The sequence below is a fragment of the Anarhichas minor genome, unplaced genomic scaffold (genome assembly GCF_050575085.1).
Source record: "Anarhichas minor isolate MPS153535 unplaced genomic scaffold, ASM5057508v1 ptg000007l, whole genome shotgun sequence".
In the NCBI taxonomy this organism is placed as follows: domain Eukaryota; kingdom Metazoa; phylum Chordata; class Actinopteri; order Perciformes; family Anarhichadidae; genus Anarhichas; species Anarhichas minor.
The window spans coordinates 9,405,551-9,432,714 of NW_027466453.1; the positions used below are offsets into that span (position 1 = coordinate 9,405,551).

At 42.8% G+C, this 27,164-nt stretch overlaps 2 protein-coding genes across 2 annotated transcripts; one reads left to right on the top strand and one right to left on the bottom strand.

Moving 5' to 3' along the window:
- Window positions 1–5,216: 5,216 nt before the first annotated feature.
- LOC142944228 (disintegrin and metalloproteinase domain-containing protein 11-like) lies at window positions 5,217–21,374 on the bottom strand. Its single transcript, XM_076085610.1, is given in 25 exon segments — window positions 5,217–5,405; window positions 5,408–5,445; window positions 7,888–7,999; window positions 8,589–8,757; window positions 8,886–9,005; window positions 9,291–9,396; window positions 9,509–9,572; window positions 9,655–9,705; window positions 9,795–9,875; window positions 10,186–10,278; window positions 10,375–10,446; window positions 10,550–10,649; window positions 12,364–12,415; window positions 12,978–13,068; window positions 13,610–13,694; window positions 13,789–13,955; window positions 14,153–14,221; window positions 14,544–14,734; window positions 15,189–15,249; window positions 15,360–15,423; window positions 15,574–15,656; window positions 17,496–17,562; window positions 17,917–17,993; window positions 20,383–20,573; window positions 21,314–21,374. Coding segments are annotated over 25 exon segments (2,337 nt in total). The 3' UTR covers window positions 5,217–5,333.
- Window positions 21,375–24,525: 3,151 nt separating this feature from the next.
- On the top strand, window positions 24,526–27,164 carry 42sp43 (P43 5S RNA-binding protein). Its single transcript, XM_076085628.1, has 9 exons — window positions 24,526–24,660; window positions 24,777–24,877; window positions 24,950–25,046; window positions 25,195–25,283; window positions 25,551–25,624; window positions 25,844–25,924; window positions 26,003–26,232; window positions 26,539–26,592; window positions 26,901–27,164. Exons 1-9 carry the CDS (start codon window positions 24,526–24,528, stop codon window positions 27,162–27,164), a joined length of 1,125 nt encoding a protein of 374 aa, XP_075941743.1.

Sequence of the window (27,164 nt, forward strand, 5' to 3'; positions counted from 1 at the left end):
GCTGAACGATTTGTCAACGACCAATTGGGTAGTTGATGTAATAATTTCATAATTAAAGTAATATTTTAATATACTTTTTGTTGTTGTTGTGACTTAATATCAATACGATCATCCAAGAAAATGCACGAGGCACAACATAATATTTGATAGCAGTAATGTTCATTTGATTAGGTTTTGATGAGTAATTCGTAAAGAAAAAGAAGATGCTGGTTCCAGCCTCACAAATGAAAGGATTTGTTCATTTCTTCCCTGTTTTATATCGTAATTTGAATTCCAGTTTGTAGTCTGATTAAAAGTACCACTGAAGGACAAAACAAATGATTTAAAGATGCTAATCTGGAAACAGGAAGAGGTTTAACCACCACTAACAAAAATTAAAAAAACATTAGCAACATTAATACATACATTATTTATTCATTATTTCACTCTTGCTTTTATGTGCACACTTCTAAAATCAAGTGTATAAAATTGACCTTTCTTTAATTTGTTTAAGATTTTAGGACCTGTGGTGGTTCTAGGTGGGCTAAAAAGCCTGAACCCCCCTCGTGTACGGTGATCAGAACTACCTGTTTGTCCGGGATTAAAGCTCTGCGCAAGCTTTTACACAGGAGTATAAATTAGGCATTACTCCTTCCTACGTAATGTACCCATCAAAGATGCTGCAAGAGTACATTTCAGGAAATGACGAATAAAGAAGATCAAAAAGATCATATTAAGATGACCAGATAGCAATACACAATACCTGGAAGAGAATGTTTCCTGTTCGACCTTGTGACTTGCAGTTTGCATGTTCGACCTATTTGACTAAAAAACAAAAGGAAGAGCTGCTTTGCCTGGCTCTCTGATTTACATAAACAAATAGCACAAAAGAAGGTTGTGAGCAGGAGAGAACATGTGTCAGTTAATTTTCTTTAGTAAAATTATACTTCAGGATTATTTGAATATATTATATTGAATTGACTACTAGTTATTATTCATATACAAATATCTGAAACATACGGTGGTTGGTTGACATTCAACTCCACCTGTGAGTTTGTAACATCTGTCCTCAGATGATAATAAGCCACCACAGATGGAAATTAGCCTTTTGCCTCACTCCAGCAAGGTTTATTAATGTGCATTGTTCAATAAACAGTAAATATATTATCAAATTAGTCATCTCCATCTTCAATAACTATAACATTAAAATGCTGCTTACGTGTTAAAGCATCAGCAATAAGAATCTAACATCATTCTTGGCAATATCACAGGGGTCATTCTGTTTTCACTGGATGAGCCTGTGTGTTGTGTGTGTTCTGATGCCGTCCCGCCCATGTTAATGTGGACAATATAATTGGTCAGTTTGACTTATGGGCCGTCAGGGGAGTGACGGTGGAACTGGCCAAGTGAGTCCCAGGCTCCTTACATTGGGAAACTTGTGTTAGTGATTTGCTTAATGTGTCTTACTGAGTTGGCACAACCCACATAGAAAAAGAGGTATTTAAGCAGGGACTTTATACCGAGAACACAGTGTTGAGATCTTGACGCTGAAAGACAAATTTGCCGTAGGGCAAAGTCAAGTCAACTCTGTGGAATCATGTTGATGAAGAGCAGCTCTACCTGTCTCTTTATCTTCATCTTCAACCTCCCTCTGTTCGAGCAGGCCTTTTACCAACACAGAAGGTATGTTCACGTGGCGGTCCCATTGACCAGGTCTTTGGCCCAAAAGTACTGCAGGGAGTACCACACTGACCTGGCTACTTTTCAAAATGACTTTGATGCACAGAGTCTATCCAAATACGACTGTTGGATTGGTCTCCAAAGAGATGAAGATGATCGTAAAGTCTGGAAGTGGTCTGATGGAGAGGAAAGCAACTTTACAGCCTGGGAACCTGGTGAACCTAATGATGTTGGGGGAATAGAGAATTGTGTTTTTATGAGAGGGACTGTTTGGTATGATTCTCCATGTGATACCCCTCTAACATTTCTATGTTACGAGAATTCAATCTTGGTGAAAGAGAACAAGACATGGGAGGAGGCTCTGGAGCACTGCAGGTCTCTTGAGACAGACTCCAGTTCAAGCAACAGAAAACATCGCTTTGATCTACGAAACATGGACTTTGTAGGCAACAATTCGGATGCCATAAAAGCGATCATGGATGCCCAGACGCCAGAGGTGTGGATAGGTCTACGTTTCCTGGCAGGAGAGTGGCTGTGGGTCAACGAGAGGCCTCTGAGGGAACAACTGCCGGCCTGCCCAGCACCCGGGATGTACTGTGGGACGATGTCGAAGACGGGGGAGCTGCGGCCAATGAACTGTTTGGAGAGAAGGAATTTCTTTTGCTCAATAAGTGACATGTAGGTCAGAGCATGTAGAATCATGTTTTATCAGTCAGTAGTTTCACTATTTCCTATGTTTGTACTTGTAGAAGAGGAGTTGATACGTCATCTCTATTTACAGTTTTTAGAAATGATGAAAACATTTGATGAAAACATGCTGAATCACAGCATGTTTGGTGTTTGTTGCTGAAACTGAAAATATATAGCTATTTAATTGTAAAAAACAACAACAACCTTATATTTAATTGAGTAAATTTCCAGTCAGAAGTCTGTGGTTCCGAGTTGGTATTTGAAATTACAGTACGAGTGATATTTTCTGTCTAAACAAACTACAAAAATGTGAATGTACATTTTATAAACAAAATGTATTTCTACGTTATTGGTCGTCTGTCATGCGTCTGTTCAGGACGTACCCTGCCTTCACCCAGTGTATGTTTGACATCAGCAGACATGTGGCACTTGTCCCTCATTTTAGTGAAACAGAGGTTTTCACTTAACAACTTTTGTGCATTTGAATATATGGCATTTGCTTTATGCAAAAGACATGTAGAGTGTATTGTTATGTAAACTAGTTGGCAGAGCGCAGGAAGTGTCTTACACTCTTTCTCTTGACCAGAGTTTAGATCATGATATTAAATTAAAATCCACTGTTCTCCGTGCCTTTAAGTTAGTTCCTGAGGCTTATCGCCAAAAATTTAGAAATTGTAGCAAAACTGTGAACCAGACTTATGGTGAATTCACACATGAATTACGATACTAAGCACTGTCTACTGTCTGTCTTAACATACTAAGACAGACAAAACAAGTTATTTAAAGATGCCAATCTGTGATGTTTAACCGCCACTAACAAAAATAAAAAACAACATTAGCAACATTAATAGTAAAAAAATAATCGGCAGTCGCAGCCTCAGATTGAAGAACCTCTTGTGGTAAATAATTGAAGGAATCAATATTGATGCATAGTTTTACACAGTTTTGCCCTTAATTACTGGGTTTCCTACCACTGTGATTTAAAATACATATTACGATATTTTAAAAATGTCTTTCAGAAGCAGAAAACAAAGGCATTGAACTCCAAAGTATAACCATCTATGAAAACCATTAAATATGAATACCATAACAGCAATGTCGCAAAAGTAGTCGGTGTGATTTATTTTTGAAGTATTTTATTTTCTTTCCATTTCAAATCAACTACAAGGCTTAGTTAATTCCTCTTTTTTTGTCTCAATTTAAAAAGTGTCTAAAAATATGGGATACGTTGCATCTTATTTTTCACTTTTTTTCCCCCATAAACTTCATCGAACAGATTGTATTTGTTACCAACTCTGTACATATTGTAATAATAACAATAGTGCATCTGCCATAGTGCAAAGCTCAACTGAACCAAACTGACCTCTTACACACATACAGTTTCAGACAAGCTGCCTCCTGGACCCCAGACTAGATCTCTTTTAATCTCATTTACATTAAAAAGCCCCTGGGCTGAGGCGTTCACCCAGGGCTCAGAGCTATCAACAAATGTACAAAAGATTCATGACATTTAAGCGATGGCTGGAATGATAAGAGAGATGCGAGACAGCTAGCTTAGCTGTTACGCCACATTTAAAGACGCATGGACAGCGTTGACGACAGGAGAGATTTGCAGATCCTGTCGAGAGACTGACGGCTATATGTTTGCAACGGATACAACTCATTATTTTAACACAGCTTTTAAATAAATCTCCGTACAGTGCATTTAACATTCAGTATATCTTGCACATATTTACAAATAGGTGTGCATACAGTTGGCTAGTGCTCGTTTTTTTGTAGATACATGACATTAAAACTGTTTCATTATTTATTAATGTGCTGCATTATAGTGGCGTCATGGCTGCAGCGCACAACAGTTTGTAGAAAGAGATGATATTCTAGAGGTATAAACCTGCCATCCTACCTGTGATAGGAGTTGAGTTATTAATGTACACGGACACAACTGCCCCTAACGCGCATACATTCTTCTTTTTAAAAATCTCTGACACGCTTACATTCACCCGTGAACAGACGTACAGAATAAACCTCACAAGCGTACACACATTTGGTCTAAAAGTGGTGAGCACACGCACACAGACTGTTATTGTGGAATGTATGTTGGTCAGTCTGTGGTTGAAAACACTAAGTTACGGTCTCTGCTGCTCTAACAGTTCAGTGGTTCACAATGATCCCAAAACCATAACACCTAGCTTCCCTTTTTAGTACCTGAAACCTTAGGGGGGCAAGTAGGATGCCTCATGTTAAAAGGACAAATAACATTGAACATAAACTCAGTTATCAGGCAGGGCTCTGGCTAATGGCTGACTGGTTTTTGAGCCATCGTTTATATGATCGCTAGTCCTTCCTCAGACTCTTTGGAAAACATGCTAACAACAGTCCAATGTACGGTTTCTTTTTAGTTGTCCATGTTGCCAAACTTTGTAGATTAAAACAGATAATTGTCCACTTTTCCAAAGCCTGGCCTTGGTCCTTCTCCTTTAAGAAAAAAAGAAACTATTCCACTCCTGTTACGTTATTTCAGTCTGTTAAATGGCCAGGCTGTGTGCTAGTGCAACATTTACCCGTGGACTAAGTTGGTGGCCGGCTTAGTTTGTATGCAGGCAGGAAGGCAGGCATTGGAAAGACATGTCTCGTATTAAATTGGTCCACGGTTGATATGTTCTTCATCAGACAGTTCAAGATGACAGTAAAGGAGGTACACAGACACCGAATCACATTCTCAGAGCCACCGGACTGGAGGAAGACCCTGGTGTCTCCCACAGGTTGAGCCAGATGCTCGCTATGGGCGTGTCCTGGACACAGTCCTCAGCTGCCTGCCGGAAGCAGCCACACGAGTGTGATACGGCCGGTATGGTGAGAGGAGCTCCACGAGCCCAGAGGAGGACTGAGCCAGGCAGGAGGACAGACGATAGGAGCAGACGGGGACGTGGAGGAAACGATAATCGGAAGAGGTTTGGAGAAATTTTGGGACAGGAGTGGAAGACTTATTTTGTTTTTTTGTTCCCCTCTTCTCTGATGTGTAAACGGTGGAGGAATACAGGAGTAGACAGGACAGAGAGACAGAAAGACAGACAGACATCTTATCCACCACCAGATCTGAAAGAGAAGTGAAAAAGCGCAAAGTTAACAGAAAGAAAGAAAAAATACTGACTGTGGCATAGGCAACAGAATATGAAGATGCTTGAGAAATGGAAGAAGCTATTCTGCTTGAAGGGAATATTATAAGACTGGGGACAGTAGATGGATGGAGAGCTGATGGTTTTTTTCTAAGCAGAAACTAAGATGAGATGAAGAATTTGAGCAAAGGGAGCAGTGAGATGCACTTTGAGCATGGTGCGCTGTGGGAATGATGAGTCAAGGGATGCACTTTAGATGGAGGATGAAGAATTAGGAAGCCATGTTGCAAAGCCATGCTGAGGGGATTTGGAATGGGATGGGATGTTTTTGGATGCTGCTCCAGTGACAGAATATCACATGGTCACGGCCCTGCAAGATTATACCTTCCTCTCCGAATGTTCCTGCATCCCATTGAGCACACGTGAAGAGAAAAGACCACAACAAAATATTAATGACATGAGGAAATATGACAAATAATGACTGACAAGCTAAAGTATTTTAAGAAGCACGTTATGAAGCTCATCATCTTGCATGAAATTTAAAGAACGAATACGCAATAACAAATGATAAAGAACAACATCATTCACTAACAGTTAGAATCGTTAAAACGTGGCGTAAACAGGTTTTAATGGGAAATGTGGACATAAGAACTTATATTTTTACTCGGTTAAAATTTAACCACAGAACAGATTTTAGGGAAAAAAAATCACCTAATGACTCATTCAAGCCATTATTCATCCATCAATTATCTCCATAATTGTTCTCAACCACATGCAGCAGGTCTACAGTAGTCATAGCACTGAGCCCCATAGAGTCTGACAAGGCTCTACACCAGAAACGTCTACACCCACCCTCTAAGCCTGAATTCGGACAGGGAGAGAAAACTTCTTACAGCTCGTGCACAGACTCTTACCTCGGGCCCTAAAAGGACTGACTACATGCTAATATGCTACACGCTATAAGGAACTCAATTTTTGCTTTTCAATTCACAACTTTTCATCAGCCACAATAATCTTATGAATCCAACTGTGGGTAAAGTAGGCGCAGTCCTTTTAGGCCAGAGCATAAGGAGTGAACAATAGCCAGCATGCACAGGTGGAACAGTACAGAAGAAGCACAGCAGCGAGGGCATTTGGGGTCAGGACGCTGCCTGTAACACGATAATGCAGGCTAGAAGAGCACCACGGGTAAAACTTTAAAAAAGCATTACACTTTTCCACAAATGGCTACTAACTCAAGTGGACTTGAGAAAAGTGCTGCAGCGGTTCCTGGCAGATCAACAGCTCAGTCCCGTCGTTACAATAAAAAGGGTCGGAAAGGTGCAGGATGGAGCTCAGGTTTGACTAATGATTCAATCGAAGAAAACAACCGGCGTGATGTTTCATACAGATTTTGACGCCAAAAGCAGTTCAAGCATTTGACAAGATCAGACTTGACTTCCCATTTCCCCTTCCCCCGGTTGGACGACGAGTTGCAAACTAGTATTTCAGAGAGGTGAGAGTGGGAGGAGCGGGGGGTTCCTTAAGTTTAGGTAGAAGCAGACAGGTACACAAAGGCATGCCAGAACTCTTACTTAAATCCCCATCCTGTTCCCCCTAGGACTATAGCTGCCAGGAGAATAGCACCTGCGATGGACCCTATTATGATATTGGTGCCACTGGGACCTGCGCAGAGGAAGGAGGAGGGAGGAAGGGTGCGGAGGAGGAGGGGCAGAAACAAAACAACACCACTATAAAACACACATCAGAGGACAGCATCGACACTGTACATCAACAACAACAACAAGAGAGAGAAGAGGGCAGATGGTAAGATACCTGCAGACAGAGAAATAGAGATGAAGCGAAGGAGGACGTTACCAGCACGTGGGGTGGAGGTGGGACAACGGGCGGGTGAGCGAGGAAGGTCAGGGAGACAACAGTAACACAAAAAACAAAACAAAGGAGAGAGAGTTGTATTACTTTGTTCTCATTCCCACTCTCCTGCTCTTTCAGCTGGACACCCTCTTGCTCAGGGTGGCTTTTTTTGGCCCTATGAGTGCAGCAGCTCAATTGCTCTGTGTCATTGGCAGACTGCAAGAAAGTAAGGAAGACACTTGAAGATGGCAGTGACTGCAATATATACAGTACTGTGTAAGGTACACATACACATACACTAACATACTGCACACATGCTCTAATGAGTAAACGTGTCTCAACACACACCCACACTCTTCCAATATTGAAACCAAGACTCAGCAGGAAGTTAAACACTGTGTGTACTTAATATCTCACAAAAACCAGGTGAACTACTCTTTGTGTTTGAGGGCAAGATGCTGTGCTCCACGTCAGTACATGGAGACAGTGGTGATGGGCAGAGAGTATGAGGGGAATATGAGAGGCAGACAGAAAGAGAGACATGAGCAGGTTGAAAGGCGCTGTGGACCTTTCTTCTCTGGGCCAGTCGGGACTGTTGGCTCAGGGATGGGATCATAGACACTGCAGTCCTTCCCCGTGTAGTCCCTGTCACAGATACACTTCACCTCGTTACTGCACGTCTACGAGAGAGAGAGAGGTGAAAATTAAGTGCAATAGCTGTTAACAGAAAGAGAAAAACAAGCAAGATGTTAAAACCACTATGTAGCCAGTCAGCATGGAGCTGGTGATATACACGTCAAAAGACATCAATGAATTAATCCTTGTTAAAGCTGGGCTGAATTGTAATGTTAGTGACATATAGCCATTGTTTCAACAACCTTTCAGGGACAGTATTTTAACATATAGTCATTTAGATGCGGCTGAAGCAACTTTTGCAACTTTGATGATTTTGGATCTGAATATGATGATTTTACAGAGGAAATCTTTCAAACAAAACAATGGTTGTTTATCATCTATATCTATTCCCTTTTTGTTGACACTGTCATAAACGTGTTCATATTTGCATTATAGAAAAAAATATTAGAAACACCACCTTTAACTATGACCTCAGTAATAAAAGCATCATTTAATTTTGTCACCAAGAACATTACGAGCTTCATAAAGACAGATATTACAGCAAAGTTTGCATTAGTTTAGATTATTGGCTACTGAGTGCACGTGACTTATACGTCTGTAAAACGTGAAGTTGTGAGCTCAGGAAATCTTTACCCCGTGGTCAGAACAAATGCGCCCGTAGTTAGATCCGGAACAGGTGCTGAGATTGAACGCCGCCACAGGGAGGCAGCGTCGCTCCAAACACATCATGTTGGGCCCACAAGGAGTGCCCTCCTCCACATAGCCCAGGTCTGAACCGTCCTCCAGCAGAGCATGGCCGCCTCTGATTGAAGCATCCAAAACATGTCACACAGGTGGGAAAGGAGGCGTACAATTAGACACCTAAGGACATGGTATTCTAATTGTAAACTCTGTTATTTGTGGCAGATCAGATAGACGTGACCCACTTACCTGCAGTCCAGGTATTTGTTCTGGTGGTAGAGGGTGAAGCTGGTCACCTCACCCTGCAGGTCTCCAAACTTTGGTTTCATGGTCACATTGGCACAGAACAGGAAGCCACATAAGACATCCCTATCAGGAAAAACAGTGAATGGCAGAGAACAAACTCTGGCTGTGTTCACAATATTCCACTTCTTGACTAAAAAGACATACAGCACACAATAATAGAAAAAAATATTGGTGTTTTTTGTCTTTTCGTGACATTTGTTGAAATCGTAAAATAAAGCTAGCCTTATCTTTTTAATTAAGTAAAGATTCTAACTTGAGCAGTGCAATATGTGCAAAAAAAGCAGAATGTAGTGAAGACACTGTTCTTCTATATATATCAGCAAGAGGTATAAGGAAGGTGTGACTCACTGCTTGTTGCACTGCAGCCATCCTTGGCCTTCAGGACCCGGACCACAGTTGCCTTTCTCTGTCCCCTCAGCGTTCAGCTTCTCATAACAAAACCTGTCTGCTGCATCTGGGAGGGCAAACAAACATACTAATCAGACTGTTGTAGGCAGAATGAGACTACAAAGCCATATATACACCACGCACTTTCCAGGTGCAAGCTGCATGTCTTCTATACTTACTATAACCCCAGAGTCCCCTACACTGTCCATCACGAGTCCTGCATCGTCCACCGTAACAGCGACCCTGAAGAAATGAGGCAACACTAATTAAGTATCTGTAAGCCTGAACCTGCAGACCAGAAAACATGCCACAAACGAGCCCTTACCTGATTAGTATCACACATGTAGCCATCTAGCCTGTGCACGTTATGAGGACACTGCAAAATAATTAGAGTACTTAATGTTCCGGATACCCTGCTTGAGTTTGCTGTTTTTTTCCCCAGTGTTACATTGCAGTCAACTCTACCTGGCTGGAGTCTCCGGTGCAGCTCTCTGGGATATCACAGTCGTTCACAGTCTCTCGACATACCACGCCTCTCCGCTCATACTAGGTCACAGCATAAAAAAGGCAGGTAAATGCTGGAGAAGTCATATACAGTAAGTTATCATACAAGATGTAGAGATAAGTAACACTTAGTAGATGCTTTTCTTTTTTTTTTTTGTGCATTTTGGGGAAAAGTACTGTATACATGGGGCACACAACAGGAATCCCTGGACACTAATATGAAGGTTGTAGGGGTTGAATCTTAAGCCACGCCTTATACCTAGAACTAATTTATTATTCCTGCTATCCCGATGAGCAAAACACATACAGAAAAAGCTATTACCATATCAAGTTATTTCTTAGGTGGACTCACCTTGCAGCTACTGCAGCAGAGTCCGTTACTGCACATGGCATCGTGGGTAAGTGTGCACTTTTTACAGCAGGCTCCTCCACTACGGGCGCACTCCTGCAGCCATAGACATAAAAACAAACCTTCAGCTCCGCTCCAGAAAACAGCTTCAGTACCTGCTTTCATGCATGACGTCCCAACTGGGGTACTCACCACTTGGGATCCACAATCACACTCTTCCCCTGGCTCCACAAAGCCATTCCCACACTCTGGAGGGTCCAACAGCTGAGCGAGACAGAGATGGACATATATATGAGCACATATACATATACCGTGCACAGACAGTATGTATGTTAATCACATCCTACATCCCCCACATGGCCCTCACCTTGTTTGGCTTGTTGAAGAGGCAGCTCCCGCCCCCTTGGAGCAAGAACTGGATGTACTCATCAACACTGCAGCGAGAAAACTTTCTGGGCAGATAGTATCTGTATTCACAAACACAAACACACAGCACAATGCTTTTCTGCCAGTAAGGAATGCCAGATCCACTGTGGGTGTCTGTGCCATCACTCTGCAATCAAGACAGAAATGTTACCATCTGTAGTAGGATATTAGTCAAATGAGTAATTTTAATTGGTATTGTTCTATTTGGTAAGGAGAGCCAAATCCAAATCGTGCATAGTGTAGAGCAGGGGTGTCAAACTCATTTTCACTCCGGGCCACATCAGCATCATGGTTTCCCTCAAAGGGCCGGTTGTAACTCTAAGACTGTATAAATGTAACTACTCCTAACATATTGTTAACTAACTCTCTGCATTTGATTATTGTTTATTCAAGTGTAAAAATATTGTACATGCAGTTATATAAATGTAAAATGATATTTAAGCACATTTCTGTTATTATAAATAAATAATAAATAATTTTAATTTAGGGTTAAGAAACCCACATTACTCTATCAAAGATCAAACTTTTAAAGAAAATAACAAATACAAATATCATCAAACACAAGTTATTACGTTAACTTTGTTCAAAGCTATTTTTGTCACCTCTCTGCATCACTAATGTCCCCGCCGTCGTCCCGTGCATGGCAGCTACATCCAAGAGCTCCTCACTGAGATCAGGTCTTATAAACACTGATAGATGCGCTGTGTCCGTGTTGTCTGTGCTTTCATCAACAGCTAATGAAGAAGACGAGTACCTGCTCGTCTCTTAGCTAGCTGTGTTGTTAGATTGCTGCTAGTTCCTGAACTCGGTCTGCGATGGTGTTTCTTCACAAACTGACATTTGTAAAAGTCTGTATCTGGTCGGAGCTCACCTGCTCACATACCTTTAGCAGCACTGGGCTGTAGCTTCTGTAAATATATTCTGCTGTGATTGCACTCTGCCTTTTAATTCTTGGACAATTTTATGTTTTTCTTGGAGGCTAAATTTAGCTCCGTGTTTGGTGTCAAAATGCCAACGTGAATAGTATCCTTCATCACCGACACGCATCATAACACAGAAGACAGACCCGTTTTTCTCCCTGAAGCACAGACGTTCGCTTTCTCATCTTTCATTACATTTTCTTCCTTCTGCATCAATTTTTCTCTTCGTGGACATTTTGGGATTATTTGTCGATCTTTTTCAACTCAGTCACTTGTTGGAAAACCTCTTTACGGGCTGTTCCCTCTCCTGTCCACCTGTTGTGATAGTTTTAATGTCGGTACACAGACAACATGCTATCTCATAATTTCAACTTTCTATCTCATAATTTCGACCATGGGGATACTTTTATTTTCAAGTCTAACTATTTTTTTTCCAAAATAAAAAATAATTCTTTTTTTTTTTTTTGCTGGTGGATTCGCGGGCCACATAAAATGACGTGGCGGGCCGGATTCGGCCCGCGGGCCTTGAGTTTGACACGTGTGGTGTAGAGTAACTAGTTTAAATAAAGTTTGTAATTCTTACAAGGTAATTGGCACATTTATGTCTGATGTTTCAACATTTCTTTTTAACCCATCAGATACACGCTGTGATTATCACAAGCTTGGCTCATTGAAGACTGAGTAAAAGGCAAAGCGTCCCTCTGTTACAGCTGTTAAATTGTGTAACTGACAGAAATGAACAGAAGAAAATAGCAGAGGGAGTGCAACAAAACGTGTCAACAAACAGAGAAAAGATTCATTTTACAGGTGCGTTGTGTTTTTTGTTTGTCTTTACCCCGTGTCTTCCATGATGCAGCCTAGCCAGGCGTCTGGACACCTGCAGTCTCCTGTGAAGAAGACCAGGAGGAAGAAGAGCACTTAAAACTTAACTTAAATAAATATCGTGAAAGAAAACAATGTGATTATCATCATTTACAACCTACAACCAACAAAAAAAAAAGATTTATGGTCAACAAAGAAGACTATTCTTCTTTGTTGACCATAAATCGTTTTGCCTAGAACTGATACCTAGTGACAGAGGTAAGGAAGACCTATAGTGTGTGCACTGAGCTCTTGTCCTGGCATTGAATAATGGACCTGATGGCTCCTCAACATTAATCACAGAGCCCATTGTTCAGTGGCGGCAATGCTCCAACCACCAACCCCTCCTTCTTGGACTCAGGTGACTAATCACCTAATGGAGAAGTCTAATTACAGAAGAGAACTGGACAGGGATACCAAAACCCAACGCTCTCTCTCTAACACCCCCTCTCAACACCGCCCCTCCCTGCCTCAATCCTTCCCACACTGATCTCGCTCTCTTGCTTTGATCATTTATTCAGTTCAACCCCAGGTTTGCAGGTTCTAATCTTCCCTCCTGCATTATCTGGCTTTCCTGTCATCTGTTACCTGCAGAGTTGCGGACGTTGTTCCACCTCATGCCGATATTCTGGCCCAGACTCTGGCACAAAGTGATGGCCATTGCTCCTACATTCCCATACTGCAACAAATTCACATAGAATTGACAGAGGAGGGTTTTTATTGTGAGATGGGGACAAATCAATGTTTTACCGGGGAGATAATGTGCTGGACTATTTCTAGGCTCGGACCAGTAAGGTGTTGGTAGGCAGGTTTTGTTTACCTTTGGAGGGAGCCAGGCTAACTGTTACTGTTTCCAGTCTTTATGCTGAACTAAGTGTCTGCTGGCTCAAGCTAGTTATTTATTATACAATCACGAGAGAGATACAGATGAAAAAAAAAGAAATTAAAAAAGCATTTTCCCCAAAATGTCAAACTATTTCTATAATTCGTCGTTTATCTAATAATTCTGTTGCAACACTACTTGAAACCTTAATATTATTTAACTAATTTTAAATGTTTAAAAAATGTTTTTCTTATCTTGGTTTAGTCCTTTCACAACCTAAATTAGAACTGTCCATGTTGCTCCAGATTTTTAAACAACAATTTTACTTCTATTCTCAAATTTAAGTTTTAAGTTGAGGCGCTTCATTATAGAGACAAGCTTTTTAGATTTTCCTCACCTCGTTGATGCCTCCTCCCCTCGTGAGAGAGCACACTCCTCCTGTGTAGGCCGTCCCACTGCGGCTGCTGTGAAATGTACGCCCTCTGAGGTGCAAAGGAAAGATACCGTAATTTTAAAAAACAAGCAACCGAGCATCAAATATTATCCTCAATTATCAAGATATTAGATTCCTCTCACGAGAAAAGATGGACAACGTCGCTCTGATCTTTGATGTTGTCCTTCCTGTACTTCATGAAGTTCTGCAGCGTTATCAATGGGTCTTCTACTACTGGCATCATATTTTTAGAGGTCCAGGTCTCCAGAGCAACCAGCACGATCCTCGTGTTCAACTGTTCCTTGTAGATCTGGGGACCGAAAAACGACCATCAGTCGACCACTTTGTTGGCATGACACACGTTGTGCTGTGAACGCTGTGTGCAGTCTGGGATAAATCATTTTCAAATGTAGAAATAAGCACACACACTACTTCTTGACAGGTGGCAGTCTGTGTATGCAGAGTTAAGGAATAGGAGGATTACAATCCTTCAAACAAAGCTCTTACCGCGTCTGCCATGTTGACCACTGCTTTGGCAAAGTTCTTGGTTTGGCTGTTGGAGCGACGCAGCACAAACTGTGGAGACACAGAGATACACAGACGGTGTAAGAGATGGATCACATTCACTCTCTCACACATAAATACACACACGTTTGTATTGAGATACCTATAAAGGATCCTGACATACGGCATACCTTTTTTCTTGCGTTGACATTTGTTAGAAAAGCAAAAATGATAACAACCAGATTAAATACACACATCCCAAACCCGGCTGTTAGATCAAGGCACCGCTGGACAGCTTCTATGACCCGAAAAACTCAATTTCTCTGTACAACAAAGGCCATCAGCGAAGATCGGGCGTCCACATAAATATCAGTGAAGAGTACTTTTAACTCACCATTTCATTGTCGTTGACCACCATCAACTCAATATATTTGGTCTCAGTCTGGACAGAGGGTTTGCGAACATATCTCTTGGATCGCCTCAGCCCCCCAGACTCCTGCTGCTGCTGCTGCTCCCTCATTTGGTCCGGTCTGTCGTCATCACCATCGCCTCCTCTGCTATCCCACTCATCGTCCTCTGTACAGTCTGGACACACAGAGAAGCAGAGCTGCGGGCACTGAGAGCAGTGTTACCATTTCCTTGTGATATAAAAGGTGCACTGTAAACATTCCTATCTCAATTTCAGTGAAAACGTTACAGTTCCCTTTACAAACAGCTGTAACTGTAATCATCACCCCGTCTGAATTAATAAAAAATGCTGTGACGACAAAAAAAAAAATTGGTTTTTGAACATACTACAATAATTGTGTTGGAGGTTTATTGGACAGTAACATAAGCAGTAAATACGGAATTTATAGTCAAATCTATTTTGACATTATTGCAACAGTGGACAGTGGGTTGTATCTAATTTATCTAATTGAAGGAAAGGCAATTATATGAATATATTGAAATATCATAAAGATAAGAAAAGACTTAAAGGTTGTACTATTCCGATGTGATATGAGTGCCAGTAGTTTATGCTTTAAATGCAATCGTGTACCTGGGCAGTGGGGGGAAAGTCTGATATCAGGCATCCTGCGGATTAAGTGAGCGCCACCATCCTATAAACAGAATACACCCAGATGTCATTAGACAAATAAGGAAATCAGCATTCAGACTCACAATAATTTGGGAATTGTCTACTATCAACTACTATCCTCTGACTGTTTACCTGTTTGCTGCCATTGTGAACAGGCTCAATCCCGTAAGAGAAGAAGCCGTCAGAGAACATGCCGCTATGGACCAACAACAAGAGAAAGACACTGAGATGCAGAGCAGAAAGAGACAGAAAACTTAAAAATCAAAACAACGTAATTATGTGAGCAGAAAAATATAGCAGGACAACAAATGTGCATTTATAAGTAAAGGTTTACTGTCAGGCTCACCACAGGCCGTGGCAGGTGGAGAGAGCTGCCCAGGACTCTGGTAAACCTCTTAACCGTCCCTGGTAGTAGCAGTGCTCCCCTCCCTGTGGACACAATGCACCCCTGTTTCATGAAACAATCTCACACATTTCAGGCTTTGCATGCTGTCTTTTTATCCTTCATATCAGAATAGGTCCGCTCTCAGGGGAAACCTCTCACAACCTCTGCATATGCGACTCCCCTCTCCCTCTTTCCCCACGATCGCATTTATGGCACAGTTTGTGACCTACTTGTGTCCTGCGCTCTACTCCACTCTATTCTGCTTCACTGACAATGGAGGTGAAGGTAAATCCATGACAAGCATCTCTTCAATAAATTAAAACCCTTGTTGCCCACACAGATCTGAGAATGTAACATGAAATGACTGTGCAGTAGGAAGGCTGCATCTGCATCATCTGCTCTTTCCTGTCCTCGTAACAGTTTTGACCACCACGACAGAGCCCTAGCTCTTGTGTCCAGCTAACACTCCCTCAAAAGAGGGCGCTCTGCTTCACGAGAAGGTCACAGCTGCGAAGATGAACCACCAGGAACGGTGAGAAAAGTGAGAGACACTGTCTCACCTGGATCAAATTGAGTTCAGCAGGGTGTCTCAACCTTGCCACAACACCTTGGTGCTTAAAATGGAGAAAAAAAACCCCACATTCTGACGACAGAGATGAGTCTGGTGACGTGCTGCCCTGAACGCATCACACCTGCAATGTCCAGGAGCAGCATCAGAGGCATTACGTGAGGCCTCCGTCCAGCTGAGTGACAATCTGGTCTGACTACAGGTCTCCATCCCCGACCCTGCAAGCCACCTCTCCCTCCCGCCGCTCTGGGAACAAACCCAGATTGTCGATAATCACACATACACCCCCCAAAATAACTCCTCCCTACTCCAAAGCTCGTCTCGCCTTTGTATCAACTGACATTTTACTCCTCATTTTCCCTCCTCCTCCTCGTTCTTTCCTCCCTCTCGCTCTTCTTTCATTCTCTGCGCTGCCAAGAAGTTAATGACACTGCTGAGCAAACCGGTTGCTATAGAAACAGGCTTGTGATTGGTCAGGAGGACTGAGGGAGAGTTTGGGATGATTGTGGGTGGGGACACGGAGTGCTTGGTTTGGTGGGTGGGTGACTGCTGGGGGGGGGGGGGCTAAGTAGCGAGTGGCACATTTAGACAGAAAAAAAGAAGCATTAGCCATCCCTCCTGGCTTGCAAAATGCAATGACATTCCTCCGGTTTGCCCTGACAAGAACACATCACATTAGATGTCAAGGCTTTCATCCATTTTCCTGTTCTCCGTCTCTATTCTTTGAGCTTGTGGCTTTACATCACAGGCATCCGCTGACTTTCTTCTCGACTGTCTGGGAAAGGCCACAGCTGAGAGGCATGCATGCACGCCGCCGCCGATAGGAAGAACCCAAGTATGTAGAGCACAGTAACAGACAGTTAAATGGCAGCCTACTTCTGAAGCAGAGATCACACAATGCACTTTCTATAAATAGAGAAAAACGGGAGGATGAGATCAAACTGTAAACATCACATAAAAAGATCAGCCTTAGAAGGTAAAAACAAACAAATGAATGTATTTTGTTTCTAAAATGAGGCTTAAATGAAAAGGCTCTGTGTTAGATGACCTTAAAATATAAATGAGACATAGCGACTTTGTTATATAAAGAGCTCTAGAGGGGCATTGCATCTGACAAACAAAACTTTTAAATGTATTCTAAGATTTACTGGCAACAGCACCAGTGTAAAAGTCTCAGTTTCCGCAGCCAAAGAACTGAACGCTGCACTGCCGCTCTGGTCATCTCATTATTATGCTGCCTTCTTTGTGCCAAAAGACAAGTTCACTCACTAAAATCCTGTCCCTTCACATCCCCACCCCACGCAAACTGTCTTACCACAGACTGTGAGGGTCTGCCATTGTGGTTAAAGTGCCGCTCCACATATTCTGAAGACAGGAGGTGACTGCAAAGAGAAGAGAGATGCCATGAACATCTCTAACAGCATTATCTCCATGTATTGGTGTCATCAAGGTTATTTTCCACCTGTTGTTCTCACCTAAACTCAACATTTTATTAACATGCGGTGTGGATAAAAATCAGTGGAACCTCACAAACATACAGCAGTGTGTGTCTGTGGGTTTTCCACATTGGTATTCCCCATCTTGTCATGTAACATAATAGAGGCGCCAAGTGTGTTTGCTTAAGTGCTGCCAAATGCTAATGAGAACAGCTGCAGTGAATTAAGAGCACCTACTGATACTGTATTGAAGTGTGTACAAAAAGGCAGATCTGATGATTTGGGGACAGTAATACTAACTGGTTTAGCTCCAGGTCCAGAGTGAAGGTGTGTCCAAAGGCTTCCACTTGGAAACAGCTCTGGGCCAAGTGGACGGCCTAGAAAATAAACAACACAGAGACATATTTCATTGTTGATAAATCAAAGTGTAACAAAACATTTGTGGTTAATAGCGTCACTCTGTAAAAGCCAAAGAGTGATTGTGAAAAGGTTCTATGAATAATTCAACAGAATCAATAGTGTGTACGCTCTAAAAGCAACTCGGCAGCTGAAATATTATGATTGATAAAGTCTCCATTGATCGACAGTGAATGCCAGAATTCAGGCAGGCATGACTGCAGAGAGCTATGGCTGTTCACGAGCTAAGCTGGAATTTGGTGATTGAGATGGATGGAGAGGGAGGAGGCAGAAGAGAAAACTTTGCTGGTATGGTCTATATTCAGCCATGCTGTGCCAATGGCCCCAATGGACAGCTGCCAATGCTGAGGAGGTGAGGAGACAGCAGGGCCATGAAGTGAGAGAGAGATTTATTGCAGTCTAAACAGTGCGTCTCTTCAGCAGCCATGTGCCAGCATGGCTTTGATCTCAGTCTGGAGGAACCAGGCTGCAGTGAATCACAGGGCTTTTACAATACAGTGCATCACTACCCGGGAATTATTCTCTCCCGTGAGTATGGACAACAGATTTCTTACTACTGTCTTGGAGAGGCTGAAGCAGCATGGTGTCATCAGGGCTCTGGTCTCTGTGTTGTCGTTCCACGGTTTACATTGGCCGCATTCGTGTTTTGATCATTGTGTGATACTGCTCTTGGTGGTTGACAAACTGTTTTCGCCAGAAGTTCCATTTTTAGCAGCCACTCTGGATCATTCGATTGTATCGCAATGTCTTCCTCAGCGGAAGTAGTTTGCACAGTTGCAATGAAATTGCTCAAAGTTAAATTTTTGTCCACATTGGTTCAAAAGGTGAGATTGAAATTGAATTCTTGACAAAACAATCTCACGACCAGGTTGTATTAGCAGCTGCTCTGGAGCTTTTGATCACACCACATCATCCATCCATCATCCTACAGGCCTTTTTCAACTATGATGGATACTAAAATGCAGATGACTCATTATTTTATATCAAATCAATATTCACTTTAACATAATGCCAAAAGATCTGGCTGACTTCTTTTGTGTTTAACAACAAACTGCTACATTTACGTGGGAATTGGTCTCACAGAAAGTGCTGTTAAATTAACCTTAACATCACTATTACATGAACAATAGAGGCCATTAACCAGTAAAAATCTATTTCAGAACCACCTACCACACAATAATGTGTAGTATCTGTCTTGGTTAAGACAGTTTCTCCTCAAGGGGCAACACTATTCATCTTAACTGGTCTTCAAACATGTGACTCTCTGTGTGTGTGTGTGTGTGTGTGTGTGTGTAAGGAGCCTAATGTACTCTCTCATAACAGTTACGTATATGAACTACATCATATCAGCATGACAGAGAGAGAGATACGGGGGGGGGGGGGGGGGGGGTGCTCAAGCCACTTGGACCATGCAGCACTTCTCACACAGGCCTGCTTCATAATTAAATCGGGACATCCTTCAACACACCGCTGAATAATGAAGAAGTCGGGGGGGGGGCCGGATGGTCGGACATTATGACTGAATATTTCAGGACAGGCTAAGCTCTGTTATGTGGAGATGAGGGCCGTTACAAAACAAACATGCAGGCAAACATTTAAACAGCTCTTCGATAAACTGTGCATTCACTACAATGCTTGCACAGTACACAGAGCAGGTCAGCAGGTTTCACTTTCAGAACTTGCCCCACATGCTATACGGCCTGATTTTAGGCAGGAAAAATGGCTGCAAAACAGCAACTTATCTGTCTTGGACATTAATTCTCAGTGGACATTGGAAAGGATTTTTTCAGTAACTAACTGGGTCAAAATAACAAGGAGCGGAGACTGCTGCAAGACACTCTTTACTCTATACCCTGTGTAGCAGAGGATGCCTGAGCAACAGAGACATGAATGCTGCACTGTTACAGACACTGGAAAAAAATCAGGTTTCCATCAGCAGCACACAACAGCCTGTGTTACTGTCACATCTCCACACAGACTTGTTACAATGCCACCAATAGTGAATATCTTCATAAGGATGCATTCTGAGCACTAACTGATCTGCATGTTAAGCTGCAAGCAACCTTTTCGCATATTTTACGCCAGAAAAAAATGTTCTACCTGTGTATGTGAGGTAACAATGAATAAATATTGTCATACATTGCCCAACTGGGATACTTTCTTTTTAATTAAATTGATCTATTCCTCAGTTTGCCCGGAGATTCATGAAAGCTATTTAAGGACTCCTGGGTGTACTTGGCGATCAAATTAAGAATCACAGAGAATCGAGTGATTCATTGTGAAATAAACAGCATTGGGAATATGAGAGAGGAATTGGCAATGGGGGAGTTACAATTAGTTACAACTTACCAAGGTGTTCCCGGTGCTGTTCTTCACGCTGGTATCCAAGTGGTCATGAGCCATTTCTTCCTCCGACTCAATCTGCTGCACCAGCCGCTTAGGATAGGTGACCTTGGGGGCAGTGTCCCCGCTGTCCGGCTGCCCTGTCGGGGTAAACCAGTCCCAGATGCCTCCATCCGGTGCCGGGCTACTGTCCACACCTGCAGGTACAACAGAGACACTCTCACCACCGGCTGGTGAGTGTGCAGAGGGCTTGGCAAGGTATAGGGACACACCTGAGCCTGTCCAAATTGGACCTGGTAGTTGTGTAGTAAACAAATCAAATGGTATGAGTTGATTTAAAAGTGTTATATTTTTAATAAGTCCCAATGTGTGACCATTCAGATCAGTCTTTGTTTTTCTGTACGCTAATAGTTTGTTGACCTAATTTATCACGCTGAGCAGTTAACAACGTTTAATCAGTCACTGAATCTAGCAGAATAAATTTGGTGGACAAAAGGTTTTAATGAAAAATAATTGCTGAAGTAATTTGTCATAGTTTATAAGCTCTATAGAAGCCTGACGCCCATATTTATATACAGGCAGCTACACAAGGCCATGTAGCTTCAAATCTCAGCAATCATCATGTAAAACGCGTTTCCTTTGTGATTGACACGTTATATTATTGTGCTTTTCGATGTGTATTGGATTAAACAAAATAGTTATGGGCACGTGTCATATAGGCGATGGGGGACCGCGATGCAAATGTGTTGATGCAGCAGATCTACGGTGCTTTCAGGTCAGCGGACTGGTTGGCACCGAGCTCCCGCTACAATTAAATCACAGCCTACACCGGGGACAGAAAAGTGCTGGTGCAAGGGGAAAAAATGTGGATGCAAAGGAAACGAAAAGGGTGCTCCCGCTCTTTATCCAAACCCCTCTCTCTCTCTCTCTCTCTTACCTGAGACCGCAAGCCTCTCCCCCACTGCAGCACAGACCATGAAGCACCACACCGCCAGCATGATCTTCACATATTCTCCCGGATTACAACATCGAGAGCCGCATAATGTCACAAACCCGGCCGACCGAGGGAAAGAAAAAGACCGAAAAATCGCACAGCAGAGACGATGGCGAGGAGCGAAAGTGGATCTGCTAAACATCTGATGATGCGCGTTCTCTCTCTCTCTCTCTCTCTCTCTCCCCTCTTCTCTCTCCCTTCTCTCTCTCTCTCAGCTCCGGCAAACGCCGCTGTTGAAAATTATGAAAAATGAATCACAACCCAGGCCCGCTACGGAGATGATCAATGCAGGCTAATAGATCGATCAGTGGGGGAATAGTGAGGAGCGCGCGCATCTCGGATGCATAGCTCCGTAAGGCTGCGCGGGTGCGTTTATGTGAATGGTTGTGGTTATACGTGCAGGCTATAGCCTATATGTGAATCTGCAGTATGCGGAAACGAAGTGATGGGAAAGCGAAGAGAAATGCATTGGGTCTGCGGGGAGGACACGTGGGACCGTGGTACCCTCCCTCATCCCGAGCAGCCTCCTCCTCTCGTTGCCAGGGAGAGGATGTGACAGCCCGGCTCGGCTCTGCGCGCGGCGGAACAGAAGCCATAAAGGGAGGGAACGACAATTCATTAATTTTCTAAATGTAGGCGACGGGTATGAATGGCACGATATTTCGGAATGCATTAAGAAGAGATGCAGGATCAATGTGCGTCCCGAACGAGGAGAGACATCACAGCAGTAACGTAAAAACGTACTATACATCAGAGGCCCTAACGTCATAGTCTCCTGTTCCATGTTGACTGTTATTGTGCCGTTACACTTGTAGACAAGTCCCTGTCATTCTCTGCTGTGAAATACGAACAAGTTATATACCTACATTTACTGGGATGATATAAAAGCTGGGGATGCTGTAGACTAGGTGTCACAATTTAACCTTAATAGTTCATATTTTGTTCACAAACACATGCCACCTCCAGCTGCCCTTGCAATCCCCTCAGCTGAGCTTCCCCGCCCATGTCCACAGATCCAGGTGCACCTGGATCTCATTATGCTCATCAGCCACTTATTCTTATCAGCCCAGATTCCCCCGGTGTCAGATAAGAGCTATCCCGCAGTTTTCTGCCTTTTTCATTTTGCCTGCCTGATTTGAAGGATTTATATCCCCCTCGGTTTTGGCTGCCTGGTTTTGTGACCCCTGCTTGGTTTTTTCCGACTTGATTAAAGGATTTTGGAAACACAATTACTGCCTCTGAATTTGCTCTTTGATTCTGAAATACATTAATATTAAATCATATTTGCATTTCTAAAAAAAATGCAACGATTGAAGAATAGTAGATGGTGATTTTGGTTTTTCAGTTATGGCAACGGTGTGACACAATGCCTTTTAGCTTATCTGGAACCTTTAAGGATATAGATGCAGAAAACCTGACATGTCTACTTAAATTAAATGAAAAACATTAGTATAATATAATGTTTAAAAAATGGTAAATACTCAAACAATACTCAAAAACATGCATCAATACAAACATATTACTGTGCTGGCAACACATTTAGTAATACAGCAGTGATTTAGGTAAACATGACATACTGTCTGATGCATGAATTTAACCAGCGTATCAATTGGCTTTTTATTAGGAACCATAAACACAGATCAATCAATTAGAACTGGAGACCTGCCGTCTATGTATCAATATGTGTTGCTGTCTCAGTCCATGTGACCTGCAGGGTTTGTTTCCTGATGCAGTTCAAGTCTTCCAGCAGCCATCCTGCAACACATGGAGGCATATTGTGCACTGAGAGCCCCCTCTGAATATTTCATCATACCCCCTTTTGAGAGAAACGGGGATCAAGAGATAGTAGGGAAAAGATGGAGGGAAGAGCAGCAGGAGAAGTGCAGCATCAAGGGCCAAATAGGTGCTGGTCCTGTCCCTTCTCTGCTGAGAAAACGTATAGTTCTCAAACTCAAAACAGACCTCATTTCAGTTCAGACTGGCCTTTCTACTGTTAATCTGAACTCAAGAATCACCATCAACATCACCACTGTGCCTTCATGGTTTCCATATCACACAATGCTGATGCACTCAATTAAGTATTCAGCAATCGGGCCACTGAGTAAGAAAAACTGCAAAGAGAACTGCGAGGACTCAGAGTATGCTGACTGTGCTTCACCTGTATGTCATATTATATATATATTAGTGTGATAGTTCCTGTAGGGTCTAAGGAATCCAAACAATGAGGGATGTATTACAATGTCTACTTTAATCAACAGCTGCCACACAGTATTCTCAGATGTCTGTTCCTCAGAAAAAAACTTTGATATAACAGAGATTTGACATCAGTCTTTGACTTCACATGTCATGAGGGAAGCTTCAAATATTTCTCTACTAAATCCTACATTTAAAGTTACGTAGAGCCACTATGTTACAGCCTATATTTGCTGCAGAGTTATGAAACAATTGTGATTACAGTCAACCTAAATGCCAGAGCCTTGTGAGATAAAGGCACACTGCCCTCTACTGCGTGAATAGCTGCATCATAAAACACACCAGGAAGATGTGTTATTTGCAACTGCATAAAGCCAGCTGGACTAATCTGAAGTCTGATTACTTTTGGGAATAGATTTTTAATTGTATATTCTTCAGGTCTAATGTAATTTTATTAAGACTCAGAATATGGCTTCCATGAAGTTATTTAAAGTGTTTCCAGTGTGATGTGTTAGAAAGGACCAGTCCTTCTTTAATAAAAGAGTATTACATTTGAGCTGGAAGTCCTGCCTATGTTGACTTATCATGTATCGCTATTATCAATCTGTATTTTAATGCTTAAGTGCTCAATTTTTCTCTCCTGTACCTACTTTACAGTGTACCTAGCACTAAAAATTGCTACCATGTAACACTGACAGGCAAAAACTGTCTGGCTTTGAGTAGTTGGCACATTTGTTCACTTAGCCCTGTCTTACACTAATGAGTTCGGAGCAATTAGGTTAATTTGTTTCAGCTGTGGGCTACTTCTTGGGGGTTGCACAAGTGTTGAATCAATGAACGCTGCTGGTGACGTTGCCAATGAAGCAATTAAGTTCTTTCACGAGGCTATAAGACCGGCTGACAAAAGCGGCGGGCTTTCCGTGACATATCGTCTTTGGAGACGTATTCAGATAAAGAGAAACATGAACAGTATGCCCAGCGGGAAACCTGACGGCGGTCCGCCGCTGCAGCTGTTGAACTGCGCCCACGCGGACTGTGGAGCGACTTTCACCAGACAGTGGAAACTGAAAGAGCACGAGACGGTGCACACCGGAGCGGTGAGGGAAATACCGGCGGCTGCTGCATAAACCATTATGTTAACTATATCATACGTGCATATACTTGGCATAGGCCTTCTTGAAGTTGTAGGCTAACCGTTCACAAATGTCCACAGCGCCCGTGTCTCTGTACAATCGCTGGCTGCGATCGTCGTTTCACGCGAAAATCTCACCTGATGCGCCACATGCTTACGCACAGAGGGGTGAAGCAATTCCAGTAAGTCAAATTCGTGCCGTTGCTGCTAACGACTAAAGCCTTCCACCTCATTTTAAATGTTGCTTTGTGCAGATGCGAATTTGAGAGCTGCACGGAGAATTTTTTCCACGCTGGCAATCTGAAAAGACACGTGCGCTACATCCACGGAGACAAAAACAAGTATTTCAAGGTTTGTCTAAATACACGTGTTTCCACGAGATGGCGCCAAAAGGCCAACATATAACAGCGTCCGCTGAAAGTCACGGCTCTTGATGTCAATGGCCAGTTTTCAAGTCTTGTGTCATTTTAACCATTTGATTGTTTTTTCTCCTCCACAGTGTAACCAGTCCAACTGCTCATTGACCTTCAAAAAACGCAGAGCGTTTAAACTGCACTTGCAGGAGCATAATGTGCCTGCTAAGTCAAAGTATGTCTGTCGTACATCACAACATCTCAGAAATAAGGGCGTAGCTGTAGTGTAAAACCGGACACGTAGCTGTGGGTTATTGAAATGCCTGAGACCATGAGCTGTTAAAGATTATGCACTTGGCATTTTAATTAATCAGATCTTTGATGCCTGGAGTGCAGGCTCTAGCAGAGATACATGAGTGGTTACAGGCTGAGTGGGTGTGGTCCCAGTTGGCTTAGTTAAATTTATTTTTACCTCTTGCCTGTCCCTGATGGGGGTACTCAGGTGTTCGAAGGACGGATGCGCTGCCATGTTCGACTCCCATATCGCCCGCAAAGCCCACGAGAAGAAGCATGCAGGTTGGTCTACGATCTTAAAGGTCCTTTCATCTTTCACCCCTGTAAAATTCTTTAATTAAAAGGGGGTTGTGGTTGCATTTGTGTGTAACCTTTTTGTGCATCTTTAAGGACAAATTACACATATTATTGGTTCCTCCAAGGGCCCCAGAAGGGGGCCAACTGGTGACGATCCTTTTGATTTCCTGATACTCACTGGCCTTGTTGTTTGTTTCCCTGCAGGTTACCGCTGCCCTCATGTTGACTGCCAGGTGTTTGAACACACCTGGGGTAAACTTAGGAAGCACATGGCCAAACATCCAGGTAAATATGTTGCGGTCATAGTACAGAAGTCCTGAGTGTTTTGCTTTTTGTTTTTCACATTTTTAAAATCTGTCGTAGCCACGTTCACATGCCAAGCATGTAAGAAGGTGTTTAAGAAAAGGGATGCTCTGCGGAAGCACAGACGGATCCACGCTTCCCATAAGCCCGTGCTGGTTTGTCCCAGGGACGACTGCCAGGCCTACTTCTCCACAACCTTTAACCTGCAGCACCACATCCGTAAGGTGCACCTCGAGCTCTTCAAATACGGATGCTCCTTCCCCGACTGCCCACGCAAGTTTGCTATGCGGGTAAGTAACGCGTCTTCCATTACTGGTCCTTGATGGATGTATCAGAATTGTTTCTTCTTTGCATTCAAAGACGTGGAACTTAAATTCCCTCGAGTAATTTGCATCATGCAGACCTGCCATTTTAATGAACAAAATTAATATTCCAATTCTGACCTGGCTGAGTCAAGAACATTGTACAACTTCTGACAATGGTTGTGAAGAACATGCCAAATCAATCTTAATTGTAATTGAGTGTTGAATTTGTAATTTTGTGTTGAATGTAGTTTCAATATGTGTATTACATTATGGCTTTGTTCTATGACGCAGGAGAGTTTGACCAGACACCTGCTCCGCCATGACCCAAGCGCCGTCACCCTGAAGGTAAGTCTGATGCCATTATCCAACGGTACAGATGTGGACTGCAGATGTGGACTAAAGCACCACACACCAGTGAGCTCTTAAGCTCAAGGCCAGGGGACTATTGATTTTGGATTTTTCTCTAAACCTGTTGAAATCTGACTCTCCTGTGCTTCTGGCCAACTGAAGTTTGAGCGAGTTGGAGGTTTACATGGTTTTTCCGTCAAAGCATATACAATTTCTACTATTTGGGTTTTCAATTGATATGTTGTATCCAACTGCAAAAACGGACATTGTTCCAAAACTTCTCTCCTAAATTCTTATCCCAACAGAAACGTCAGCGGCCAAAGAAGTCCTGGCAGAAGCGTTTGGATGGACACCATCTGCCCCTTGTGGAGGAAAACTTGCGTACCCTCTTCGCCCTGCGCATGCGGATCTCCCGACGCGCCAAGGTGGAAACCAACCTCGCAGGCCTCTTCAATGAACGCAAGATCCCGCACTATGTTGACCCAGAAGTCAACCTGCGCAATCTGTTTGGTATCAAACCGCCCCGCGCTTTGGACGAGAAGCCTGAGGTCCTACCACTAAAAGGTTGA